Source organism: Chiloscyllium plagiosum, chromosome 34 (assembly GCF_004010195.1).
Source record: "Chiloscyllium plagiosum isolate BGI_BamShark_2017 chromosome 34, ASM401019v2, whole genome shotgun sequence".
Lineage (NCBI taxonomy): Eukaryota > Metazoa > Chordata > Chondrichthyes > Orectolobiformes > Hemiscylliidae > Chiloscyllium > Chiloscyllium plagiosum.
Genome location: NC_057743.1, coordinates 40,216,658 through 40,242,604, shown reverse-complemented (window position 1 = coordinate 40,242,604; position 25,947 = coordinate 40,216,658). Strand labels below are relative to the sequence as shown.

At 43.0% G+C, this 25,947-nt stretch overlaps 1 protein-coding gene across 3 annotated transcripts in view; it reads left to right on the top strand.

Annotated features, from left to right (window-relative positions):
- The first annotated feature begins 1,856 nt into the window (after positions 1-1,856).
- LOC122540462 (NAD kinase-like) overlaps positions 1,857-25,947 on the top strand; it is an 88,249-nt gene continuing 64,158 nt past the window's right edge. The window contains exons 1-2 of one of the 3 annotated variants that reach the window (XM_043676302.1): positions 1,857-2,262; positions 2,449-2,676. In XM_043676302.1, coding sequence (XP_043532237.1) covers positions 2,501-2,676 — 176 coding nt within the window. In that variant the 5' untranslated portion in view covers positions 1,857-2,262; positions 2,449-2,500. The other 2 variants (XM_043676301.1, XM_043676303.1) reach the window with 2 other exon arrangements.

Genomic DNA, 25,947 nt, shown 5'->3' with positions numbered 1-25,947 from the left:
GTGACATAAAAGTTGATTAAAATAACTATAATCAGCTCTGTGTGAGAATGCTTACAGCCTTCACTGCACTGATTCAACTTTTTTACAACACAGTCGCTGTTGGGTCTGACCCAAAAACCAGAATATTAAAAACATAGAACAGCTTGATAAACATGTGTGGAGAGACAAGATTGGATTAACGCAGAATTCTGACTGGGAAGAAATTAGCCTCATAGTTTTGATCAGAAATTACCCAGCATCAATATCAACTGCCCAGTGAAAAGTTCCAACTTCACAATCCTTACATTGCAAAATAACTCAAGTTTCAGAGGATTCAACCAAAAACCTTCACTTAAATGACACGGGACTAGAGCTTGGTCAAAGAGATCATTTTCAAGCAGCATCTAAGAGCAGGCACGATTCCAGAGCAAAACCAGAGGAAACCCAGCTGTTCTGGCTGGATCTGTGGAGAGAGAAAGAGAGAAAGGCAGAGTTAATGCTTTGGTCCAGTGACTCTCCTCTCCACAGATGCTGTCAGACCTGCCGAGTTTCTCCAGCATTTTCTGTTTATGTTTCAGATCTTCGCCATCTTTGCTTTATTTAAGATTGCAAAGTTTTGGACCTAGAGAGATAGAGCCATCGCTTTCACTTTCAGGGCAAAGTGAAGTATCCCACAGGCCGGAGTTAGAAGAATACAAAAATCTGAATGATCGGTTATGGGAAAATAGGATATTTTTAATTCACTTGTGGAACATGGGTGTCAGTGGTTGGGCCAGGATAAATTGCCTGTCCCTAATTGCTGTTGAGAAGGTGGTAGTGCACGGTGGCACAGTGGTTAGCATTGCTGCCTTTCAGCGCCAGAGACCCGCCTCAGGCGACTGACTGTGTGGAGTTTGCACGTTCTCCCCGTGTCTGTGTGGGTTTCCTCCGGGTGCTCCGGTTTCCTCCCACAGTCCAAAGATGTGCAGGGTCAGGTGAATTGGCCATACTAAATTGCCCGTAGTGTTAGGTAAGGGGTAAATGTAGGGGTATGGGTGGGTTTCGCTTCGGCGGGTCGGTGTGGACTTGTTGGGCCGAAGGCCAGGCCCTGTTTCCACACTGTAATCTAATCTAATATTGGAAGATAGAAGCTTGATAACAATGCAGACGTGATGGGCGGAGGGGTCTTTTCAATTCGGTAAAAATCCTGTGACTAAATGATTGTGGAGTTGAAGGAGGGTCAGGGCAGACATGAGACAGGAATGAGCCTAATGAATAGGAGGGCGAGAACTTTCAAACGGAGAGATTAGGAGGTAGGAGATGGTGAATAAATAATTAATTTTTAAAATAGAGTAGGGCTGTAGATTAAAGGTACATAATCCTGCTCTCTCATTAGTGAGAGACAAATGGTGGTGATTTAGCTATTTTCTGATCAGCCTGCATACCTCTGAAGCAAATGGGATTTGAACCTAGGTCTCCTGGATCCCAGAAAAACACAGACAGAGCTAACCTGAGGGTCACTACATCTTCGAAAAGTCCAAAGTCACACACCATCAGGTTATAGTCTAACAGGTTTATTTGAAATCACAAGTTTGCAGGGCGCTGCTCCTTCATCTGGTGAAATGATGGGGCTTCGCTTGACTGGCGGCGCCTCACTGTGAAAGCTTGTAATTTCAAATAAACCTCTTGGCCTATAACCTGGCGCAGTGGGACCGCTGATTTTGTCCAACCCGGTCCCAACACTGGCAGCTTCACATCAGGGAAGAGTCTAACACGGTAATCCCTTCATAGTGGAGAAATTAAACCCATGTTATTGCTATCCCTCTGCAACACAAACCAACCAACTGAGCTAACTGACCCTACATTAACCCTGTTCTAAATGCTGCATTGGAAACTGGGGAATAGGTTGGGGGCCGGGGAAGGAAAGCGCCTCGCTCATTTTTCAAGAGGGTGGGTGAAAGCTGCGGAGGAAGGGGTTGTTCGGAAGAAGACTCGAAACATTGACTCAGCTTTCAGATGCTGCTGGGGCTTTCTCCTGTGAATTCAGTCCGAGGAATGAGCTGCGCCTGTATGGGCGGTATTACGGTAGAGTGACAGTGCGCATGTGGGGAAGGTGGTGCGGAGCCAGCCTGCTCGGTACCGGCCTAACGGGACGGCAGCGCTCGGGCTCCGCTTTAACGAACAGATGCGCCGGCCCGGAGTAGGCGGCGCCGCTTTAAAGGAGTCGGCGTTGATCGGGCGGAGCCGCTGGCGCAAGCGCGTAGCTGCCAATGGAATAGATACATTGTAACCGTGTAAGTTTCAGTAAGTAACAACTTGGGAGTTCCCGCATCTCTATTGGTCACCAAATGTATCCAACAATGTCAGTGACAACTATTACTTACATTGGGTTTAGACTGGGTGCTTTGGAGTTATATGGACGTGTGTGTATGTTCCGTCTTTTATTTCAAAATATATATTCCCCCCATTCTCTATCTTTCTTATTAACAGGCAATATCATTGTGGACTTTTCTTTCAAATGAGTTCCTGAAAAAAGCCAACGATGGACTGCACCCAGGAAATGTCTTTCGGGCCAGAGCCCCTGGATACGGAGCAAGAGCTGGGCTGTTGCTGTTCCTGCTGTGAGGAGTTCTCTGGGGACTCCCAGCTCCGAGGGAGAGCCAAGTCCAGGAGTCTGTCTTCATCCCCGGCCCTGGTCGGCAGTGGGAAGGTGTACAGGTAACTAACAGGCCGGGAGACCGGGGGAGGGAGGAGGAGGAAACCTGTCCCAGCTCCCTTCACCTGGGAGCCTTAATGCCAGGATTTAATGTAGTTTTGGCTGGTACCTCACCAAACATTAGTATAATTGGTGTGCAATTCAGGAACTCACCATTCAACATTTGTAACATTCTTAGGACGATTATTTGAACGTCTAAAAATTATTAGAAAGTAATGGATTATTTTAAGTGAATTTGTTTAAATTTCCAGTTCCTGGTATATCTGTTTAAATCTGAGAGGTCTGTAGTTTTTGTCTGGGGTCTGCAATGTAATGTCACCAAAGGTTCCATTGTCATTCAAAAGAAGTACACTAAAGTCTACCTCCCCACAGACTGCAGAGGACAGGTGAAAGTCTCAAAGATGTAGTAGAGTCCCTCGGGTGACTGACTGTGTGGAGTTTGCACATTCTCCCCGTGTCTGTGTGGGTTTCCTCCGGGTGCTCCGGTTTCCTCCCACTGTCCAAAGCTGTGCTGGTTAGGGCAAATTGCCCATAGTGTTGAGGGATGTGTAGGCTAGGTGGATCAATCATGGGAAGGGTAGGGAGTGAATCTGGGTGGGATGCTCTTTGGAAGGTCGGTGTGGTCTCGATGGGCCGCATGACCTGTTTCCAAACTGTAGGAATTCAGTGAATGAAGGGGATCTTGCAAGCTTGAATCTTCCAGCACAGATCAGGCCATGTGGTCCATTGAAGTTTCTTGATGTCTTTCTCTGAGTCACCTTGACCACATAATGAGAGAGATAATTGGTTTGTTCTCAGTAAATAAATATTCATTGTTTCTGGATTGAATTTCATATTTGAAGGCTGGGCTTGAAGAGTTGCAAGTGATGGTGGTGACATCAATGTGTTTTGTTTGACCAGCCCTCTAGACATTGCAGTTACGCCCTGACAAGTGAACAATAACCTAATGGTTTGAAAGTCTATGTTCAAGATCTTTTGCAAATAGTGTTAACATTTGAGTGGGTGGTACCTGCTACATTTTCTCTCTTTCTGTTTGTTTTCCCTCCAGTTCATCCTTGATGAGCCGTATTGCTGAGAGACAGTAATAATTTAAACAGAATGGCAAAGGTTGACTGCTTTGAAGTTGTCCAAACCCACCCTCCTTTAGTAGAGTGATAGAGAAAACCACAACATTCAGGAATGTACTGAAGGTTACAGAGTAATTTCACCAGCACTGTGAACAAAAGTAGAGATTCCAATACAACTTCATGAAGTTACCTAAATATTATTTATTAAAGCAGCTGTTTTGCTCAAAATTATTCAGAATTCATTCTGAAATTTCTCATTGCAGCTGTACTATAACCAATCGATATTTAATATGCAATTTGTACATTTGTAATTTCACATTCTGAGCCATTTCTTTTCCCGTAGAGTAGACTCATAGTCATACAGCACAGAAACAAACACTTGGCTCCAACTCGTCCATGCCCCCAACCATGTTCTCAAACTAAACTCCCATTTTTTTCCATATTTGGCCTTTATCCCTCTAAACCTTTCCTATTCATGTACCTGTCCAAATGTCTTTTAAATGTTATAACTATATCTGCATTTACCACTTCCTCTGGCAGTTCGTTACATATATGAACCAGCAAAGGTTGTCCCTCAGGTCCCTTTTAAATCTTTTGCCTCCCACATTAAAATTATGCCCTTTAGTTTTGAATTCCCAACCCTAGGCAAAAGACTTTTGCTTTTCACCTTATCTATGCCCCTCAGGATTTTATAAGCCTCTATAAACCTCAACCTCCTATTTTTCTTGAAAATCCTTCGTGTTTTGGCTCAACATTTGCCTAGGTCCATTTGGTCTTCAGACTTAGAACATAGAACATAGAAGAATACAGCGCAGTACAGGCCCTTCGGCCCTCGATGTTGCGCCGATCCAAGCTGGAAAAAGGTTCTCACTGTCGACCCTATCTAAACCCCTAATCATCTTATACACTTGTGAAGAGAGAAGTAAAAGCAAAAAGCTGGAGAAACTCAGCAAGTCTGGCAGCGTCAGCAGGTGGACAAACGGTGTTGCTGTTTTGAGTTTTTCAGTTCTGTAGAAGAGTCATAACAGACTCAAAATGTTAACTCTGTTTTGGTCTTCACAGATGCTGCCAGACTTGCTGAGTTTCTCCATCAATTTCAGATCACCAGCATCCCCAGGATGTTGCTTTTATTCGTGTACATCTAGCACTTGGTTCTGGTTAGTGTTTCACAAAGACGAATTTGAGTATCATTTGTGACTGTTATGCAGATAGATGAAGCAGTGTTTTGCTCTGAGCTGTTTCCTATCAATGGCAAGGATGTGAACGATTGATTAACTTGTGTTTCTGGTCAAGTTGCTTGACGGAGAATCACTGGCAGGAGCCCTGATAATGTGAGCTGAATTTTTGATCATGTCTTGAGATGTTTGAGAATGTGAGGACTGCATTCCTGATGAAGGGCTTATACCCAAAATGCCGATTCTCCTGCTCTTCAGATGCTGACTGACCTGCTGTGCTTTTCCAGCACCACACTCTCGACTCTGATCTCCAGCATCTGCTGTCCTCCCTTTCTACTACTCCCAGTGTTTGGGAATGGTGAGACAGGCTTTAACACCCCATCAGAAGAATGTACAGCACTGAACAGGAGGTAGTGCCACTTTTCTAACAGCTCTCAGCTGGACAGTCTCGCTGGTCTTAAAATGGGAAACATGGGTCCCTTGAAACAGGGATCATTGATTATAGAGATGCAGAAAAAGACTGTGGAATGGTGATCAGAGATCTTGCATCTCCATTGGAGGCTCATAGTTAATGGAATTCAGCGTAGGATAATTGTTTAAATTCTTTAAGTCAGTATAAATGTTCCAGGGCCCTGGGTGGTTTTTTAAAAGTTTTCAGCTTACGACAATCGATTATTGCAATAGTAAAACTATTGAACATTCAGGAAGAGCTTTTTTTTATTTAGATATTTTTAGAAATTTAACATTTTTACAAGTTTACAAAAATAAACAAAACTCTCAAGTACAAACATTGATATCAATTAAATCTTAAATAAATAATAACCAAAATTTAACAAGGAAGAGCTTTCTTTGAGGAGAAAGTTCTTCATGGAGCGAGTGGGGAGCCTGCGGTGTGTGGACCTGACGAGGGAGTCACGGAGGGAGTGGTCTTTTCGGAGACAATGAAAGCCTGTGAAGATTTTAACACCATTGCTGGGCCCAAAGGGGAAAGGATTAGGTATTGAGACTATAGGAGAGGATATAAGGCTGAAGGAAATGGCAATGGTTTGGTTATGGCCTTAAAAGTGCTCATGCTGCTTTTGGAGAATGGGCGTCGTTGTAAGTCAGTGAGCTGTGATGTAGAGGTGCTGGTGTTGGACTGTGGTGGACAAAGTCAGAAGTCGCACTACATCAGGTTCTAGTTCAACAGGTTTATTTGAAATTTCCAGCTTTCGGAGCGCTGCTCCTTCAGCTGTAGGTACTATAACCTGGTGACGTGTACCCTCACTAAGGTCAAAGCGGGTGAGTGAATGTGACTTCACGCTGGAATGGGAACAGGCAGCCTGATATTTCAGGCTCATTGGAATTTGTGGAGTAGGCCAAGGATGTAGCAATTGAAAAGCATGTCTGGGGAATCTGTGTCACAGTGTGGTTTTATTGACAGGCAGAGCTGATTGTGAAGATGGATGCAGTGGTGGTGTTTGTAATTTGGCTGATGGCTGAACGTATAAGCTTTTAAATCCTCTGGTTTAACATGCACAAGAGAGTGGAGAGTATAATGCCAGTGGTATGGGGTGAGAAGTGGGAGGAGCTGAACCAGGTGCAGATACACATACTGTTGAGGAAGAGGAAGTTATGCCCCAGGTCATCAATTTCAGAGAAATGAGAACTAACCTCTAGACACCATTCTCAGAAAGCAAAGTAATGACTGTGTGCTGTGGGAAAAAAAAAATCAAATTGAGATTTGACAACTGTCAGCAACCATTAAACCTCTCTGTTCAAAGCATACACCTAGAATTGTTTAGAAGCTCCCTAGTGTTATAATTTAACAAGAAAAGGAGGCAAGAGAGTAATGGAAAATTAAACATATGTATGCTAATAACATTTGATTAAAATTGAAGTTAATGCTTCTATTTTAATGGAAACAAAAACTTAGAGTTGTAGGATTTAAACTAATGGGTTCGTTTTTATGAATTCTTTGCAGCATGTATTAAATCACTGACCTCTCTGCTCCAGTTTGGGGATTGTATTGTCCCTGATTGGCATCAAAGTCTGTGCTCTCGCTGTGAAAGACAGGTGGCGTGTTAGCAGTGTTGCTGTAATTGCTGGACACAAACCTTCTCTTTTTCCGTCCGTGAGCTCAGCATTTTACACAGTCTGCTATTTACGCTAGTTGACCCTGTACAAAAGTAGTTGGGTAAATAAGCCTTTTGTAAACTGAATTTTCTCTCAAATTAGACCTCTTGAGTTAAACTGGCTCCAGTTTTTGCTAATAAATTAAAAATGAAAGAATTAGAATTTGGATTTCTGCAACAGTACAATCATTGAACAGAAATCTCCTTTGCATTGCAGCAGGAAATGATTGCTATATCAAAGGAATGAAGTCAGACAGGTTTTAGTGTGCAGATTTCTGCTGACTGAGTACTCGGGTGGGCTTTCTCTCTCTCTTTAGTACATTGTTTTCTTTCAGCTTTCTACAGATGCACCCAGGCATTCAAGCAACAAATCCTTATTTCTTTTAAACTATATTTTCTTTGTAGCTTATCTGATATAGTTGAGACAGTGAAGAAAGACAGGGCTGATATAATTGAAACTTGTTAAAGAATGGAGAGAAACAGCCTCTGACTGTTGAAATTAGCCAGAGGGTTTCAGGAATGTTGGTAATTATGAATTTCCCAATATTTGAGTTCACTTTTTTTTTGCTGATTCCTATCTTGCAATGTTCAGCTGAGTGTCAAAGCAGCAAAAATTGAGGAAGCTTTTGGGTGGAACTTCTGCAATCTTGAACTTTTATTTTGCTAGTTACTTTGTGTTCATTTTCTTTTAATTACATCCCTGGGAAATAGTGAAGAAGTTAGGAAGGTCAATGGAATTTCTTTGGGAAATATCTCCCCAGGAATGTAAAGATAAATTCATCGTAATCTTGCCCAATGATAGGGCTGCTTTCCCGTTAGAGAGAGACAGCTGGTGGTGGTTTAACCGGGGGGTCACCATGCCTGAAGCGAGGGGAGAGGTTGAGAAGGAGAGTCCTTCAGGGTCACCTCAGCTGCTGTGGGAATTGAACCCATGCTGTTGACATCATTCTGAATTACACCACCCATCCAGCCAACTGAGCTGACCAATCCAAGACCTGTACACTGCCTTTTGTGGGCCCTTCTGGTACAAGGTGATGGTAGTGATCTTCCCTCGAATTGGGAAACCAGGGTTTAAATCCTAGAGGTGTGTAATAACATCTCTGAGCAGGTTGATTAGACAATATCTTTACACTGCCTTAGAGTTTTTACAGTAACTCAACCAGATGTCAGTTATAGGTCATACAAGATAGTTTAACTCAATGGCAGCAATTTCAACCTTATCTCAGAATATTTCTAACGGAAAATAAATCTGGTTTGAAATACCTATTTAATCTTTCACAATTAGCATTGCATTTGGTCTTTCAAAACTCCTTTTGTAGTTTCACACTGAAAAGGCTATTTTGGTGTTTCCTGCAGTGGGTATCTGTTTTCGTAATTGGGAACAAGTTTAGCACAATCTTGGCACTGATTACACAACGAGCTTACTGTCTGGTCGTGTGTCATTCATTGACAGCTGGGGATATTGAATGCTTTTCCCATCTCTCTCTCATATCCCATTCCTGGCAGTAAGTATCAGCCATGTATTGCCCCCTGGTTTGTTTCAGAGCCAAGCCCAATCTTGACCTTTATTGGACACCACTCCTTTCCTCTGAATGAGGTTGATAAATGGAGGCACGTGGTAAGCTGAGTTTATTCCACCACCACCAAAGCACCACCTCCCTCACTGGCAGGATCACCGTGTGAAGTCATCTGTTGCTAGTCTGGGTCAGAGAGAACAGTTAAAAACAAACCTGTAGTTACTGTTAGTCAGTTTTGATTTGGCTGTAATTGCAGTGTCTTTCCATATTTGTATGAAACAAATGTGGAGTGACTCTCACTGTGACACGTATTGAAATGCCTCACATTCTACAATGAGTCAGGATCACTTTAACACTTTGTGACTCTCTCACACTTCCTGATCTCTGCAGTATCACTGTTATATACTGTAGTGCTTTCTAGAAAAGGTAGACTTCCTTACAGGAAGGGGGCATTGTCCAAAATCATCCTTAGGCATTTTCTGACCTTGGCGTAGTAGCTGGGGAAACCTGGGAGCAGACACTCCCTCTCTTGGAAAATCCAAAAATCAGAGGTTGACCTTTGAGAAGTTAAGTGAATCGGAGTCAGTTGCATCCTGATCATTTTGAAACACTGACTCGTTTAATTAACCAAGCAATGTTAATGAAATCTGAAAATGCTGAAGAAACTCAGCAGGTCTGGTAGCCTGTGTGAAGGGAAATGGAATTAATATTTGGGGTTGTTCTGATGTGTGGTCCTGAAACATTTAACTCCATTCCCCTCTTCACAGCTGCTACCAGACCTGAGTATTTTCAGTTTTCATTTCAGATTTTCAGTACTTGCAGTATCTTGTTTTTGTTCCAGTCATAGAGTTGTGTGCAACACGGAATTAAACCCTTCATCCAACTAGTCTATGCCAACCAGGTACCCTAAATTAATCTCATCCAATTTACCAGCACTTGGCCCATATCCCTCCAAACCCTTCCTATTCATATACCCATCCAGATGCATTTTCAATGTTGTAATTGTACCAGCCTCCACCACTTCCACTGGCAGCTCATTCCATACACGCACCACCCTCTGTGAAAAAGTTGCCCCTTAGGTCCCTCTTTATATCTTTCCCCTCCCACCTATGCCCTCGTGCTTGGGGGTGTCCCAAACTAACCTATGGGAAAAGACCTTGGTTATTTAGCATTCAGTCAGTGCTGATGTGCATCTCCGTCCTCTAGCTCCTCCTTTCTCACAATACAAGATGGAGCTTGTGAAATGTTTGACTAAAGATTTTGGCACTGCCGTGTGTATGGTCAGTCTGCCAAAGATAAGCAAAGTTGATCCCTGCCTCCCCTTGAAATGAACTTGTTCTGTTTTGTTGTGGGTCAAATCCCGCAGGGGCAGCACAGCAGCTCAGTGGTCAGCACTACTGCCAGGGGCCCAGGTTCGATTCCAGCCTCCAGCCTCTGTGTGGAGTCTACACATTCTCCCCATGTCTGTATAGTTTTTTTGCAGGTACTCCAGTTTCTTCCCACAGTCCAGAGATGTGCAGGTTAGGGGTGTTGGCCATGCTAAATTGCTCATATTGTCCAGAGATGTGTGGGCTCAGTGGATTGCCATGGAAAATACAGGGTTACACAGGGATGCTCTCTGGAGAGGCAATGTGGCTGAATGGCCTGTTTTCACTCACAATAGCGGATTTCATCAAATAATGGAATGGCTGCAGTGTGAATCGATGGATTGAAAATGTAAAGCAGTTTTCTAGTTTCAACAACTGATATCTATATTTTAAAAAAAACTAGATATTTACCTGAAACATCCAAACTAATGGTGGTTTTGGTAAAAGTAATTAACAGTCTATTCACAAATCTTTTCTGACGTGCACAACACATTGAGCGGATCCTGTCTGTTAAAATGAAAGTTGAGCTACCAAAGTGTAATTGCTTGGATTTAATTTGAAAACCAAACATTGACCCCCATTTAGTTGAAGATTAACAAGTTGTCTTCAATCATTCACATCAAAAAAACCTGCTGATGCCAATAGAAATGCTTCCCTTTTTTTTTGAAGACTCTCAATCAGCAATTTATGATTTTATGATTGTTTTTGGTGCAGTTGAAGTCGGGAGATCAATGAAATGAATCCAGTCACTAGCTCGTTTGTTCACTGTACTGATTAAATAGCTCCAAATGCTGGTCAGGTCAAACAGCGTCTACAGAGAGGGGAACAGTACCTGGGCTAAAGGTCAATAATTTCTTGTAAGGATTGGGTAAAGTTGGAAATATATTAGTTTACAGTAATTGCAGAGAAAAGGGAAGGGGCCAGATGGGTGGAGGCTAGTTTAACAGATGTTTGAGATGAACCAGTTCCTTAAATTTCAACATAGGAGGAAGAAAAAATGCATACCAGAGTTAGAGACAGTTTCATAGCTACTGCTTCTGAACTTGAGGTTAAACCCACATCATGAGCCCAACTCTCCTCTTCCTTCAGCTGAGGTTAGGGTTATGTTTTAGAAACTGGGCATTCGCAAAACTGAAAATTGTCTTGATGCTAGAAATCTGTCTGGTGTTTTCTGGGGTACCAGGAATGTACTGGATTTTGGAGGAATTCTGAATAGGAGATCATTCAGTCCATTGAGTCGTCAGCTCATTGAAAGAAGTATCCAAATGATCCTTCTGTTTTCATTCCAGAGATGTTACTCGTTTCTCCTTTTCAGTAGGTTGGAAGTATAGTTGTCTGTAGCTTTTTGTTTTTTCTCATGGGATAATACTGATAAGGTCCACAATTGTTGCTTGTCCCTAATTGCCCTTGAACTGAGTGCCTTATCTGGCCATTTTGGAGGGTAGTTGATGCACTGCTGTTCGATGCTGGGCAGGCTAGGTTTGGATGGTATACCAATACACCAAGTGTGCGCTTAGACACGTGGTTGTAAAATCGGAATGCTATGTCCAGGAGCAGAGTATCAGGAGATCAGATGAAGAATCGTAAATGCAACAACTCAGAAATAAAATCCTGCAAATCGACTTTATTGTGAAAGGATGGTGACAGTTTATGATGTTTGGGATAATATACTTCATTATGAATGAATAACGAGGCCTGGGCTGAGAACCATTAAAAATTTGTTACGGATGATGAAAAAGGGATTGCTGAACATGACTATACCAGGACCCTGTGGTTATGTGCTAATTATTAAAGATCACTTCACTTTACAGTATTGATAACCAAAAGAACTGCGGATGCTGTAAATCAGAGACAAAAATAGAAATTGCTAGAAAATCTCAGCAGGTCTGGCAGCACCTGTGGAGAGAAATCAGTTAACAGTTTGGATACAGTGACCCTTCCTCAAAACTGATTTCTCTCCACAAATGCTGCCAGACCTGCTGAGATTTTCCAGTCATTTCTGGTTTTTGTCTCTTTATAATATTGATATCTTGATGACTCAGCAAGCAGAATACTCGAGATTTTCCCTCCCTCTCGAATTGTTCTGACCTCCTGTGAGACACTGGCTGAATCAGAGTTCCTGGCTTCCCACTGCTTTAAAAGGTGGTATCTCCAGGGTTGAATGGCCATCTTTCATTCCAAGCCCAAGACTTGATGTCATGGATTTTTGTTTTGATGGAGCCTCTGTTGGACTGGAGTGATGAAGGGCTTTTGCCCGAAACGTCAATTCTCCTGCTTCTCGGATGCTCCCTGACTTGTGCTTTTCCAGCACCACACTCTTGACGCTGACCTCCAGCATCTGCAGTCTTCACTTTCACAAAGTTTTTGGGTTAGAGCAAGAACTGTGCTTCATAAGAGTAACAACTGAAGCAGTAGGAAGGTGAGCTGAGTTGGATGAAGGCTTCAAGAGGAGCCTTTTCTCCTTTTGCATCGAGCTGACAGTGTGTGTAAAGTTGTACCCTGTGTCCACTGTGCCTGTGATTGACGTTAGACAGGTGGATGTGCTTTCACACTTTCTAAAGGTGCTACAGGTAAGTTATTTCTTGTCAAAATATTTGGCAGCTCTGTGTTCTCGAAGGCAGTTTGTCAAATCCCTTACTTGGAATGTGTTTACCTTCCCAGTGGTAAGCATATGGTGGGTTCTTAGTAACTGGGCACTGATTGGATTAAATATTTGTTTCCTTGTTAGTCACATGGCCATGAGCTCAACCTTCCCTTGGAGCTGGAAGCAGCTAAGTGGATAGCAGCATGCTGAGGCAGTGGGGATTGAGAATGATAATTGCACCTGTTTAACAAAGTTGGAGACACAAATCCGTGACGATTGAACCACAATGTTTAAACTTGAACTCATTCACCTCAAATTCTCAGCTTTGACGTAGCTTCCTGTCTGACCTCCTCACTCAGTAAGTAGTTTGATCTCAAATGATCTTTGCTGACACTCCTGTGATGTGCCTTGGGAGATTTTGCAAAATTAAAGGTGCTATTTAAATGTCATGTATTGAGCATTTGATCAGCAGTTATTAAGCTTCAGGCTGCTGGATGGGGTTGAAGCTGTTGCGGTAATCTTCCCAGGAACTGGGGAAGACTTTCTGTGGGCTGCAGCAAAACCAACTGATCGCACCTCAGTGATGAGGAGGGGTGGAAAATTGTGAGGATGTCTGAGAGATTTGAAACATCCTTGTTCTAAAATCCCTCCAGGGCCTTGCTGTCTGTATCTCAGCAATTCCTCCCCCACCCCCATCCAAGAATGCTCCTCCCTCCGCCCCTCCCTTCCTCTACCAGTGTGTAGTGGGCAGGCACTGGAATAGGGACATCACAGCTGACATTGCGATGAAGGGCTTTTGCCCGAAACGTCGATTTTCCTGCTCCTTGGATGCTGCCTGAACTGCTGTGCTTTTCCAGCACCACTCTGATCTAAACTCTGGTTTCCAGCATCTGCAGTCATTGTTTTTACCCTGACATTGTGATGAGTTCATTTTCCTACCTGATCCCTGTAGCCCTTGTTCAGATACAGTTCTCACAAAATTTGCTACAGATTCAAATACAGAAAAACCTGTAATGCACAGCTATGGTGAGGATTGATTCCCACCCCCTCCAATACCTTGTGTAACCCTGTGGTATAGGCCTGTCGCTGTACCTGTTCTGTGTGACAGTTTTTTGTGAAGCTCTCCAGCTTTTGCTTATTTTCTAGATCAGTACATCCTGAAAATATCTATTTATTTCTCCTGTTTATCTATCCTTGCTATTTTGCAATGAATTGTTGTATATTATGACCAGAAAATCCCCAGCTATCTCTTTTCTCCCCCATTAGCAATAGCATGTCTAACTAACTTCCATATTCGTAATCCAAAGTGCTTGAATAATGTGCGCCACCCAAGACCAATTATTCATTGTGTAGTTTGCACTTCACGAACATCCAGATATTATCAGTAACACGGGATTCGAATGGTGGGAAAATTAAACCTGACAGCAACATCCTGCTAATGAACAGATAGTTTGATATTCCTGTATCTTCATGTTGAGCCACAAGATGTCAGGCATTTTCCATTCTGTAAAAAACAAAGCCAAGTGTTATACCTTGCAGTTTGTATTTATCATACTTTGGTTGCTTTTAATGCGCTTGAACCTGACTGCGTATACCATTGGACAGTTGTGCCTTAATCTTCATCATCAACTTGTGAAAATGGCCTGGTGGGTCTGGACTTTGAGGAATGATTGGACAGACTGGGGTGGTTAGAGAAGTTTAAGAAGGGCTCTAATGCTGAATGTATGAAATTTGGGCAGGGCCAAGGGAGGGTGGATAGGGAAGCACTTTTTCCATTAGTTGAGATGTCAATAATCAGGCAGGCCATTGATTTAAGGGAAAAGATAGTGGGCAAAGAAGAGAGTTGAAGACAATGTTTTTACCCAAAGGATGGTGGGAATTTAAAACTCACTGCCTGAAAGGAGGACTGAGTCAGAAACTTTTGTAAAATTTAGGTATTCACTTGGAAGTTATGGCAACCCAGGGCTAGAGGCTGGAACATGAGTGGCCTCTGGTGCTGTAAATGCCTGAGCGTCTGACAAAGTCCATAACAACCAGAAACTGGTCCCATTGTCCCCTAAAGGAATATATCTGTCAGGTTTCTGACAAGCCTATAACCTGTTCAGTGAGTTCTTTCTCCTCCTTGATCACATATCAGAGCTCCACCCTTAAACAATGTATACCAGACCTGATCCTCAAGAGCTCTTCAAACTAAAAATAATCATTCTATGTTACTGGAATTGATTCTCCACCATACTTGCTTTTTCACACCTCCCCTGCAGCCACAATGGTAACTCTGTGTGCCCCTCTCTGTTCAATCAGCCTGTGATCTGAATGTCCAAGAATATTATGATCTGCCTGTACTGTATGCAAAATACAACTTTTTACTGTACTCAGGTACCCATGACAATAGTAAATCAAATTTTAAAAAATCAAACTCGATCTGCCATCAGTCTCTGCATTCAGAAGGCTCTCCCACACACTTATCCCGATCGCCCTCAGGATCAGGGACGTTTGAGCAGAGGAAATGCTTTTGTGCCTTTTTGAGTTAATACTTATTTGGTAATTCCTCAGTCTCTAGTTGTTTTTAAATCCAAAACCATATTTTCGATAGTTTGGCCTTACCAGCTTTAACACTGCAATGTATGGTAAGGTGGTGAGGTCACTGATTTTAGATTCCAGCAGTTTTTGAATGTCATGTTTATTAGATTAGATTAGATTTCCTACAGTGTGGAAACAGGCCCTTCAGCCCAATAAGTCCACACTGACCCTCCGAAGAGTAACCAACCAAACCCATGTTATTTCTCATTATTTACATTCTAATCCTGCTTGGACATGGGGGTTTGATGTCCGGGGACAGGGATAAGACTATAAGCAAAGGAACAGGAGTAGACCATTCGGCCCCTCAGTAGGATGATGGCTGGTGCTGTTTGGATGAACTCTGCCACAACAAGCCAGTCAGGTCCATTTCTGTGTTTGGCGAGATTTTAGAAACAGTTGTCTGGGAGAAAAATCAACTGTCTTTTGGACCAATTTAGGTGAAATAAAGAAAACCAACACTGATTTCTTCAGAAAATCACACAAAGCTACATTGATGGAGCTTTTCAATGAGGTTACAGGGATGGTAGACAGGTAGTGTGGTCGATGTACATTGGTTTCCAAAAGCTGTTTGATAAAGTGCTGCAAAACAGACAATTCACCAAAAGGGCCGGAGACACAGTGAGTCATTGATTAATGGATTGGAGGAAGGGGGCGAATGGTGTATGTTTGCGTCATGGACACAGTGGCCCATAATAATGTGCTTGCATTTGATCCATGTGTGAAATGGCATCATTAAGAGCAGAGTACTATTGTGCTGTAAATAATAATGTGACTGGGCAAGTTTAGGTTATGCACGTAGCAGCAAATTACTGCAGATCAGGCAGCCTCCGTGGAGAGAGAGCAAGCTAACGTTTCGAGTCAATAGACAATAGGTGCAGGAGCAGGCCATTCTGCCCTTCGAGCCTGCACCACCATTCATTATGATCATGGCTGATCATCCTCAATCAGTATCCTGTTCCTGCCTTATCCCCATAACCCTTGATTCCACTATCCTTAAGAGCTCTATCCAACTCTTCCTTGAAAGTATCCAGAGACTTGGCCTCCACAGCCTTCTGGGGCAGAGCATTCCATACACTCACCACTCTCTGGGTAAAGAAGTTTCTCCTCAACTCTGTTCTAAGTGGCCTACCCCTTATTTTTAAACTGTGTCCTCTGGTTTGGGACTCACCCATCAGCGGAAACATGTTTCCTGCTTCCACAGTGTCCAATCCTTTAATAAACTTATACATCTCAATCAGATCCCCTCTCAGCCTTCTAAACTCAAGGGTATACAAGCCCAGTCGCTCCAATCTTTCAGTGTAAGATAGTCCAGCCATTCCAGGAATTGACCTTGTGAACCTACGCTGCATTCCCTCAATAGCCAGAATGTCTTTCCTTAAATTTGGAGACCAGAACTGCACACAATATTCCAGGTGCGGTCTCACCAGGGCCCTGTACAGCTGCAGAAGAACCTCTTTGCTTCTATACTCAATTCCTCTTGTTATGAAGGCCAGCATGCTATTAGCCTTCTTCACTACCTGCTGTACCTGCATGCTTGCTTTCACTGACTGATGTACAAGAACACCTAGATCTCGTTGTTTTGCCCCTTTACCTAACTTGAATCCATTTAGATAATAATCTACCTTCCTGTTCTTGCCACCAAAGTGGATAACCACACATTTATCCACATTAAACCGCATCTGCCATGCATCCGTCCACTCACCTAGCCTGTCCAGGTCACCCTGTATTCTCCTAACATCCTCCTCACATTTCACCCTGCCACCCAGCTTTGTGTCATCAACAAATTTGCTAATATTACTTTTAATAACTTCATCTATATCATTACAATGTACATTAAAAAGCTGCGGTCCTAGCACTGAAACCTACGGTAACCCACCGGTCACCGCCTGCCATTCCGAAAGGGAGCTGTTTATCGCTACTCTTTGTTTCCTGTCAGCCAGCCAATTTTCAATCCATGTCAGTATTTTGCCCCTAATACCATGTGCCCTAGTTTTGCTCACTAACCTCCTTTGTGGGACTTTATCAAAGGCTTTCTGAAAGTCGTCCAAGTATACTACATCCATTGACTCTCCTTTGCCCATCTTCAGAGTTACATCCTCAAAAAATTCCAGAAGATTAGTTAAGCGTGATTTCCCCTTCATAACTCCATGCTGACTCTGACTTATCCTGTTACTGCTATCCAGATGTGTCGTAATTTCATCCTTTAAAATTGACTCCAGCATTTTTCCCACCACTGAGGTTAGACTAACTGGTCTATAATTCTGTTTTCTCTCTCCCTCCTTTCTTAAAAATTGGGACAACATTAGCCACCCTGCAATCTGCAGGAACTGATCCTGAATCTATAGAACATTGGAAAATAATCACCAATGCATCCACGATTTCTCAAGCCACCTCCTTCAGTACTCTGGGATGTAGACCATCAGATCCCGGGGACTTATCAGCCTTCAGACCTAACAGTCTCTCCAACACCATTTCCTGACTAATATAAATTCCCTTCAGTTCAGGTCCTTCAGCCGCTATTACATTTGGGAGATTGCTTGTGTTTTCTCCAGTGAAGATAGGTCTAAAGTAACAATTCAAATCTTCTGCCATTTCTTTGTTCCCCGTAATAAATTCACCCGTTTCTGTCTTCAACGGCCCAATTTTAGTCTTTATCATTTTTTTCCTTTTCACATACCTAAAAAAGCCATTACTATCCTCCTTTATATTTTTGGCGAGTTTACCTTTGTACCTTATTTTTTCTTTGTGTATTTCCTTTTTAGTTATCCTCTGTTCTTTAAAAGCTTCCCAGTCCTCCAATTTCCCACTTATCTTTGCTATGTTATGCTTTTTCCCTTTTGTCTTTATATGGTCCTTAACTTCCCTCGTCAGCCATGGCCACACCTGCCTCCCCTTAGGATCTTTCTTCCTTTTTGGAATGAACTGACTCTGCATCTTCTCCATTATACCCAGAAATACCTGCCATTGTCGAGATAATCTGCTGTGAACTGCAGCCTTTGTTGTTTCCAGTTTAGGTTCTGCAAGTCTTGGTTTAGTATTGAACTTGAGATGATGATGGGCTTTACAGAAATTGAGTCAAAACTTTTAAGCTCTCTGCGCTCGAACCTGGGTCAGAAAAGGTGGGCAAACTAAATGAAATTCCATTCGCTACACGCCTTACTTCATTACTACAATTTGAGATATCTACTGTACACTGCCAATGGAATAATTAGAATCAAAAGATAAAAGAGCCTATTTTTCATTTATTCGTCCACAGGATGTGGGTGTCACTGATAACGTTGTATTGAGGCACTGGAGAGGGAGCAATAAAATTCTCATTGTTTTGAAATCTAATGTTTGAAATCACTTAACAAATGACTACCTGTGAATCAGTTCTGGGAGTGTTCCTGTACACAGGATCCTTAAAACTGCTGAATCATAGTGATGTGATCGTCGAGGTGGCCAAAGTGATAAAAGCTTTGAAAAATGATCATGGGCAGTTTGATCAGAAACACAGTGAGGGTCATAATCAAATCAGTAAGGACCAATCGATTTTATGAACTTGAGGTGCATGGAGAATGGAATGAGGCTTCTGGTGATGCAAAGGCAGTGTCCCTACCTCTGTGCCAAGGGGCCTGGGTTCAAGTCTCAAGTGCAATAATGTTTCTGAACAAGTTGATTAGAAAATATTTAGAGAAAAGAACAAAGCAAATGAGAGAGTGAAACGGTAAGTTCAAATCAAATTAGAACCAGGAGAAAACTGTTTAAAGTTAATTTTAAACAATGTCTAAGAACATTGTAATGACCTGTGGGATCTGATTGGTTGATAATTCATTTTTGGGCCCTCCAAGATATACTGCTATACAATAAATCACCTTGTTAGAAAGGTCTTTATGACATTGAGTCCCAACCCTAACTGGCTGCAATAAGATTAATTCCTTCTAATGATGCAAACTCAGCCAGCTTACAACTCAATGTAATTTTTCGTTTGTGTGGTTCATGGGGAAGCAGTGCACATTAGTCAACAACTTGTGAACACTCCAAACTTACTACCAGCAACAACTTGCATATGTGTAGAACCTTTGTCATTAACAAGTGCCCCGAGGACATTTGTGGGAGTGTTATCATAAGGGAGATGTGAGGTCAGAAGACCAAAATTTTGGTCAAGGAGTTAGGTTTTATGTAGCATCATAACAAAGGAAAGAGAGGCAGAAAGGTTTAGAGACAATTCTTGAACATGGGATGTAGTTTGCTGGAGTCGTTAGATTTGGGAGTGGCAAAGAGGCTGGAATTGGAGGAGTGCAGTGATCTCTGATGGATGTAGGGTTCATGAAGATTAAAAAGATAGGAAGGAGTGAAGCCATGGAGGCAGGGCAGTTTTGCAATCATGGGGTTGTTTGACCAGAAACCAATGTAGGCTTCAGAAAATGTCAAGTTTGAGTGGGGCAAGGCTGCTGTCAGGTGATTTGCTCGGATTGGACGTAGCTGGTCTTGGTGATGTCTCTGTGTGACTTCTCTTCACCTCATTGCTGAGTTTTTATAAATAATGTTGGTTTCTCCAGCAAGCTCTGGGCCAGCTGTTTCAGATATTGCCACAATGACAGCATCGTGGCAACAGCCTCAGTACTCAACACCAACAACTGCCAGTCTCCAAACACCATCCTACAACTCATCCGCTTTATCCTTGATCACAACATCTTCACTTTTGACAACCAGTTCTTCATCCAGACACATGGAACAACAATGGGGACCAAATTTGCACCCCAATATGCCAAAATCTTCATGCACCGGTTCGAATAAGACTTCTTCTCTCTGTAGGACCTCCAACCAACATTATACACCAGGTACATTGATGGCATTTTCTTCCTCTGGACCCATGGCGAGGAGTCACTGATAAAACTACACAGTGACATCAACAAGTTTCATCCCACCATCAAACTCACCATGGACTACTCTCAAATATCTTGGGCACATGCATCTCCATCAAGGATGGACACCTCAGCACCACACTCTACCGCAAACCCACAGACAACCTCACAATGCTACACTTCTCCAGCTTCCACCCAAAACATATTAAAACAGCCATTCCCTATGGACAAGCCCTACGCATACACCGGATCTGCTCAGATGAGGAGGAACGTGACAGACACCTGGAAATACTCAGGGATGCCCTCACAAGAATGGGGTATGATGCCCAACTCATTCAAACCTCAAACAGATTGTTGTTCGTAGCAAACTGCCCGGCTCTCAGGACAACTCCATACAACCGTCACGGTGGACGCTGCAAGACGTGTCCGAGTGTGGACACGGATACCATCATTACACATGGGGACACCTCCCACCTTGTATGTGGCAGGTACTCACGTGACTCAACCAACGTTGTCTATCCTATACGTTGTAGGCAAGGATGCCCTGAGGCTTGGTACATTGGGGAAACCGAGCAAAGACTATGGCAACGGATGAATGGGCACCGCACAATAATCAACAGACAGGAGGGTTCCCTCCCAGTTGGGGAATACTTCAGTGGTCCAGGTCATTCGACCTCGGACCTTTGGGTGACCATTCTCCAAGGCGGACTTCGGGACAGGCAGCAGCGAAAAGTGGCCGAGCAGAGGCTGATAGCCAAGTTCCGTACCCATCGAGAGGGCCTCAACCGGGAACTTGGGTTCATGTCATACTACAGGTGACCACCATTGCAGTATTCACACACACACACACGTATACACAGACATGCACGCAGACACACTCACACACTCTTACAGACACATGCTCTCACATGCATCCTCTCACCGACTTGGAGCACTCTACATTCATGCACGCACATATACACCTTCCCACATACCCCCACACCCTCTCTCATGCAGCCCCTCACAGACTTAGATGCTGTACACTCACATACACACACATACACTCTTTCTCACACTCACCACCCCCCCACCTCAGACACGCACGCACATATGTTTGTGGGGTGAATTTCTACGTTGCTCAAAAACTGCATGAATCCATGTAAGACTCTGTTATCTCACTTTTTAGATTAGAATCATGGCACAGACAGGGGCTACAGGGGGCTAACACCTTCAACATATTATCTGGCTAACACCAATTGTTACAGTTAACCTGAGAATGCAACTTTTTTAAAGTTGCACATGAAAGAAGTAAAACTATCATGGTATTCGAGCAGATGAAAGACTCAACAGACAATCCAGGTCTTTTTCAATGTACAATTTCAGTTACATCACACTGTAAACTTTTGCTATAAATTCTGTGTCTTACAATTGTGTCCTCCACAACCACCTGATGAAGGAGCGACGCTCAGAAAGCTAGTGCTTCCAATTAAACCTGTTTGATTATAACCTGGTGTTGCGTGATTTTTAACTTTGTACACCCCGGTCCAACACCGGCATCTCCAAATCATGCTTTAAGCGATATAAATATTGGGGTGGTGATGGCTTAGTGGTGTTATGGCTGGACTCCAGAGACCCAGGTAATGTTCTGAGGACTTAGCTTTTGTGGGATTTGAATTCAAGCTTAAAACGCTGGAATTAAGAGTTCAAGGATGATCATGAATTGTTGATAGTTAGAATGTGGATATAGAAATCTGACCAGCTAGGCAAGTGTCTGGTTGGACGTGGAAGCACATTGCAGTGCTGGTGTTTCTGAGCAGGAGCACAGAGAGAATCAACATGTCGACTCAGTTACTCATGCACGTTGGGATGGTGATGACTGTCAGCCTATTGGACAATTTTAGTCACAGACATCTATAGCACAGAAAAAGGCCCTTCAGTCTGATCACCTAACTATTCAATCCAGTCAAAGCACTTTGAAGAGTCACAAATGGTTTATCGTAAATGACAATACGATAAACATTTATTTGAGCCCTTTTAAAGTAGCACCTCCCTCAATGCAGTGAAATTCTTATAGCTAATTCAGTAACTGGCAGGGGTCACAGAGGTGTTTAAAAACTAATGAAACTCTTGGGAACTCTTTGGCCAGTTCAAAGAAATCTCAGCTTTGAATTTTGATTTTCACTGTATTGGCTTATTTCCTGGTAGTTATGCCGCATTCCGCATTCACCAGTTTTGAATTTGTTCGCAGGATGTGGCCCGGCCTGCATTTATTGTCCATTCCCACAATGTCCTTAGGGAGGGAATTCCAGGATTTGGCCTGAAGGAGCGGCGTGATATTTCCAAGTCAGGATGGGGACGGCTCAGTTCTCCCATGTACCTGCTGCCCTTGGCCCTCCAGGTGGTGGCTTTGGAAGACTCTGTCAGCGAGATCAATAGTTTGGGCAGATGGATATTAGATAAAAGTAAAAGCACTAAGTTGTACAGTGACGGTCCTTTCTCTGAGATGAAGTAGCAGAATATTGTGCAATGGTATAGTGATTGTTAAATACTTCAAAAGGAGCATACACTGAGAGACATTGGAGTATAGATGTACTTCCTCCAGGTCCTGCATTCAAAGTGTGTGTTAATTAGAGATGACATCATGTAAAATTAAAGCAATCAGTGACTGTGTTTTACTTCAGTTTTCAGCATATTCCTCATAAAAATAGCTTTTTGTGGCAAACATTGCAAGAAACCCACTTTTAGTAGAACCTTTGAGATTCAATGCAGGACTTGGAAGTCTGACCCGTGACTGAACTCCATATCCACTCCTTGCCCCACAACTCCGTTTGTCTGTGCCCCATCATACCTGTGGTTAACAAAAATCCATCAGTTTCATGTTTAGGTATATTAAGTGAGGAATTTCTGCCAGTCTAGATGGAAATCAAATTCTAAATTGAGTGGACATGGTTAGTGACAAAAAGTGTGGTGCTGGAAAAGCACAGCCAGTCAAGCAGCATCCGAGGAGCAGGAGAGTCTATGTTCTGAGTATAAGCTCTTCATCAGGAATGTGACCCCAAAAGTTTTAAATCCTGTTGGTAAAACCGTACCTGGTGTTCTCAACCTTGTGTTAGTTAGAGATGGCATTCTGTAAAATTAAAGCAATTGTGCTCGAAATGTCAACTCTCTCTCTGATGCTGCCCTGGCTGACTGCTTTTCCAGCGCCACGCTTTATGACTCCGATTCTGCAGCATCTGCAGTCCTCACTTTCTCCTGGGCATTCATAATGCCAGTCCGTTTGCTCTATGCCCTTGTGCTGTTGTTCATGTTGACACCTGTGATTTGCATGTCAGTATCTGTAAGTGGCTGTGGAAGTGCTGGTGGTGGACTGTGTTTAACACTTTTTTCTTCAAAAGCCCATTTATTCCTTGCTGTCTCTTTAAGAAAAAATTCTCTCGCTCTGGTTAACCAGTTTTACTGGTAGCTGTGTGAAACTGACAATTGCTGGAGTCACCTCCCACGTGTGAGGTTGTGTGTGAAATAATGTAGGACAAGAGCGGATTTGTTGCAGCAGAGTGGCTGCCACCGTGGGATGATGCCTTTGTTTCTGTGTTCAGGATTCCCTTGCAAAGAAAGGAGAGATGTATAAGAAAGTTGGAGAAATAATTAAGCAAGGAATGTTTAGGTTTATCATAAATCGATTTGAAGTGGTTAAAAGCAGATGTTCTTTCTGTGACACCATGACTTTGTGAGTATGTGTGTTGTGTATTTTCAGATCCAATAGGTGATGTTTTACTCTAAGTTGCAGGTTCTTCACATGATTGAATACACCAGTGACAGGTATCTTTGTAGGGACTTAGAGTACTGAATGCCAATCATCGTTATGCGATAACCAACATTAAATACACTTCTAAGTTTAGTGTGTTGGAAATCCTTAATGTAACCCTTCACCTTCCTCTCTCTCGGCCAGGTGTTTCCCTTTGTATCCAGTTACCTGTTGAATAGCTGCATCACTTTGAGTGTAAACCATGAACTTGTCTACAGTGGAACCTAACTCATTCCACTCTGTTCACTGGATAATGCAGCCCAAGTATCTTTGGCCTTTTTCTTGTTGCTATATTATATACAGATTCCTGATTATTGACACAATGCGTCTAAAGCTCAATTTGGCTGCTGTTTCAATCTCCACTGTTCTTCCGACTCTCTTTTTTTTGGGGCTGAGTTGCAACTTTGGAATCTGGAGGAACACAGCGGATCAGAAATAAAGACTCGTACTCTCTACCTGATTATTGCATGTTCAACCCAAGAATCCTTTCCTTGAAAGTGTATATACGGGATGTGGGCTTTGCTGGCTGGGCCAATATTTATTAGATTACATTACAGTGTGGAAACAGGCCCTTCGGCCCAACAAGTCCACACCGCCCCGCCGAAGCGCAACCCACCCATACCCCTACATTACCCATACCTAACACTACGGCCAATTCACCTGAGCTGCCCATCCCTAATTGCCCCAGAAAAGGTGGTGATGAGTAGCTGCTGCACTCTGGGGCAGCCACAGTGCTTTTAAGCAGGATTTTGAGAATTTTGACCCAGCAACACTGGAGGAACAGTGATATATTTCCAAGTCAGGATGGGGAGTGGCTTGTGGGGGGGGGGGGGGTTCCCACATATTTGCTGCTGTTGGTCTTTGATGGAGGTGGTTATGGGTTTTGAAAGTGCATTTTGTAGATGGTAGATCTCCTAATTTCCAATCTTTAGGGCACACTAATCCTCAGTCTTTCACTAATTTCAGAATGTTTTTAACAGTTGTCCTGAATAATGTGGCTGATCATCTGACAGCAATGAGGAAAGTTCCAATGACGAGGTTCCTATCTCCTGCTCCCATGTTAACTGTTTGCTTTCTTTAATAAGTGAACATTTGTTAGTTCAGAGATCAGCACTTTCTCTTGTAAAAGTGTTGACCTTCCTAATTTATTGCCACAAAGCCACCCAGTTATAAGTTTGTTTCAGAGCCAGCTCCCAGGGAATCTCGAGGGGATTGGTGCCTTAAATGTTTCCGAATGAAGAGACTGATGTGGAAGGTGGGCCTTTCACTTTTTGGAAAGGGATGATGTTGTGAAACTTGAAAGGGTTCAGAAAAGATTTACAAGGATATTGCCAGGGTTGGAGGATTAGTGTGATAGGGAAAAGCTGAACAGGCTGGGGCTGTTTTCCCTGGAGCATCAGAGGCTGAGGGGTGACCTTATAGAGGTTTATAAAATCATGAGGGGCATGGATAGGAAGTATAGACAAAGTCTTTTCCCTGGGGTCGGGGAGTCCAGAACTAGAAGGCATAGGTTTAGGGTGAGAGGGGAAAGATATAAAAGAGACCTAAGGGGCAACTTTTTCACGCAGAGGGTGGTACGTGTATGGAATGAGCAGTCAGAGGATGTGGTGGAGGCTGGTACAATTGCAGCATTTAGATGGGTATATGAATAGGAAGGGTTTGGAGGGATGTGGGCCGGGTGCTGGCAGGTATCCCTCCAAACATCAGCGCAACATCGAGGGCCAAAGGGCCTGTACTGCACTGTATTTTTCTATGTTCTATGTTCTATGTTCTAAAGGAACTAGATTGGGTTGGGATATGGACAGGTTGGACCGAAGGGTCTGTTTCCAAGCTGTACATCTCTATGACTCTATGGTGTCCTTTGAGCTGGAGCACATGCCTCTGCTTGATTTCAGTAGCAATGTTACAACACCAGCACCTGAGTATAAAGGCAGACTGTCTAAAGCCCTAGGGCAGTCCTCCTCCAACTGCCAAGCTGTTCAGAGATGTCATCTGACATTGCCTGGGGTTCCAATCACATGGCAATAAACTCACTGTCACACTAGTCTCCTCAGCACCTTCTGGGCTTAACATAAATAACTTTGATTTTAACAGAAACATTTTGTCATAAATCCAAGTTGTTTTTGAAACAGTGTGTTCACGTGCTTTCTCGAATCGGAGGGAATTATTTTTATGTTCTGGGGGCCACGGATGGCATTGGGAAGTGAGCAAAGTGAAAGAAATGGGCAACTAAAATGT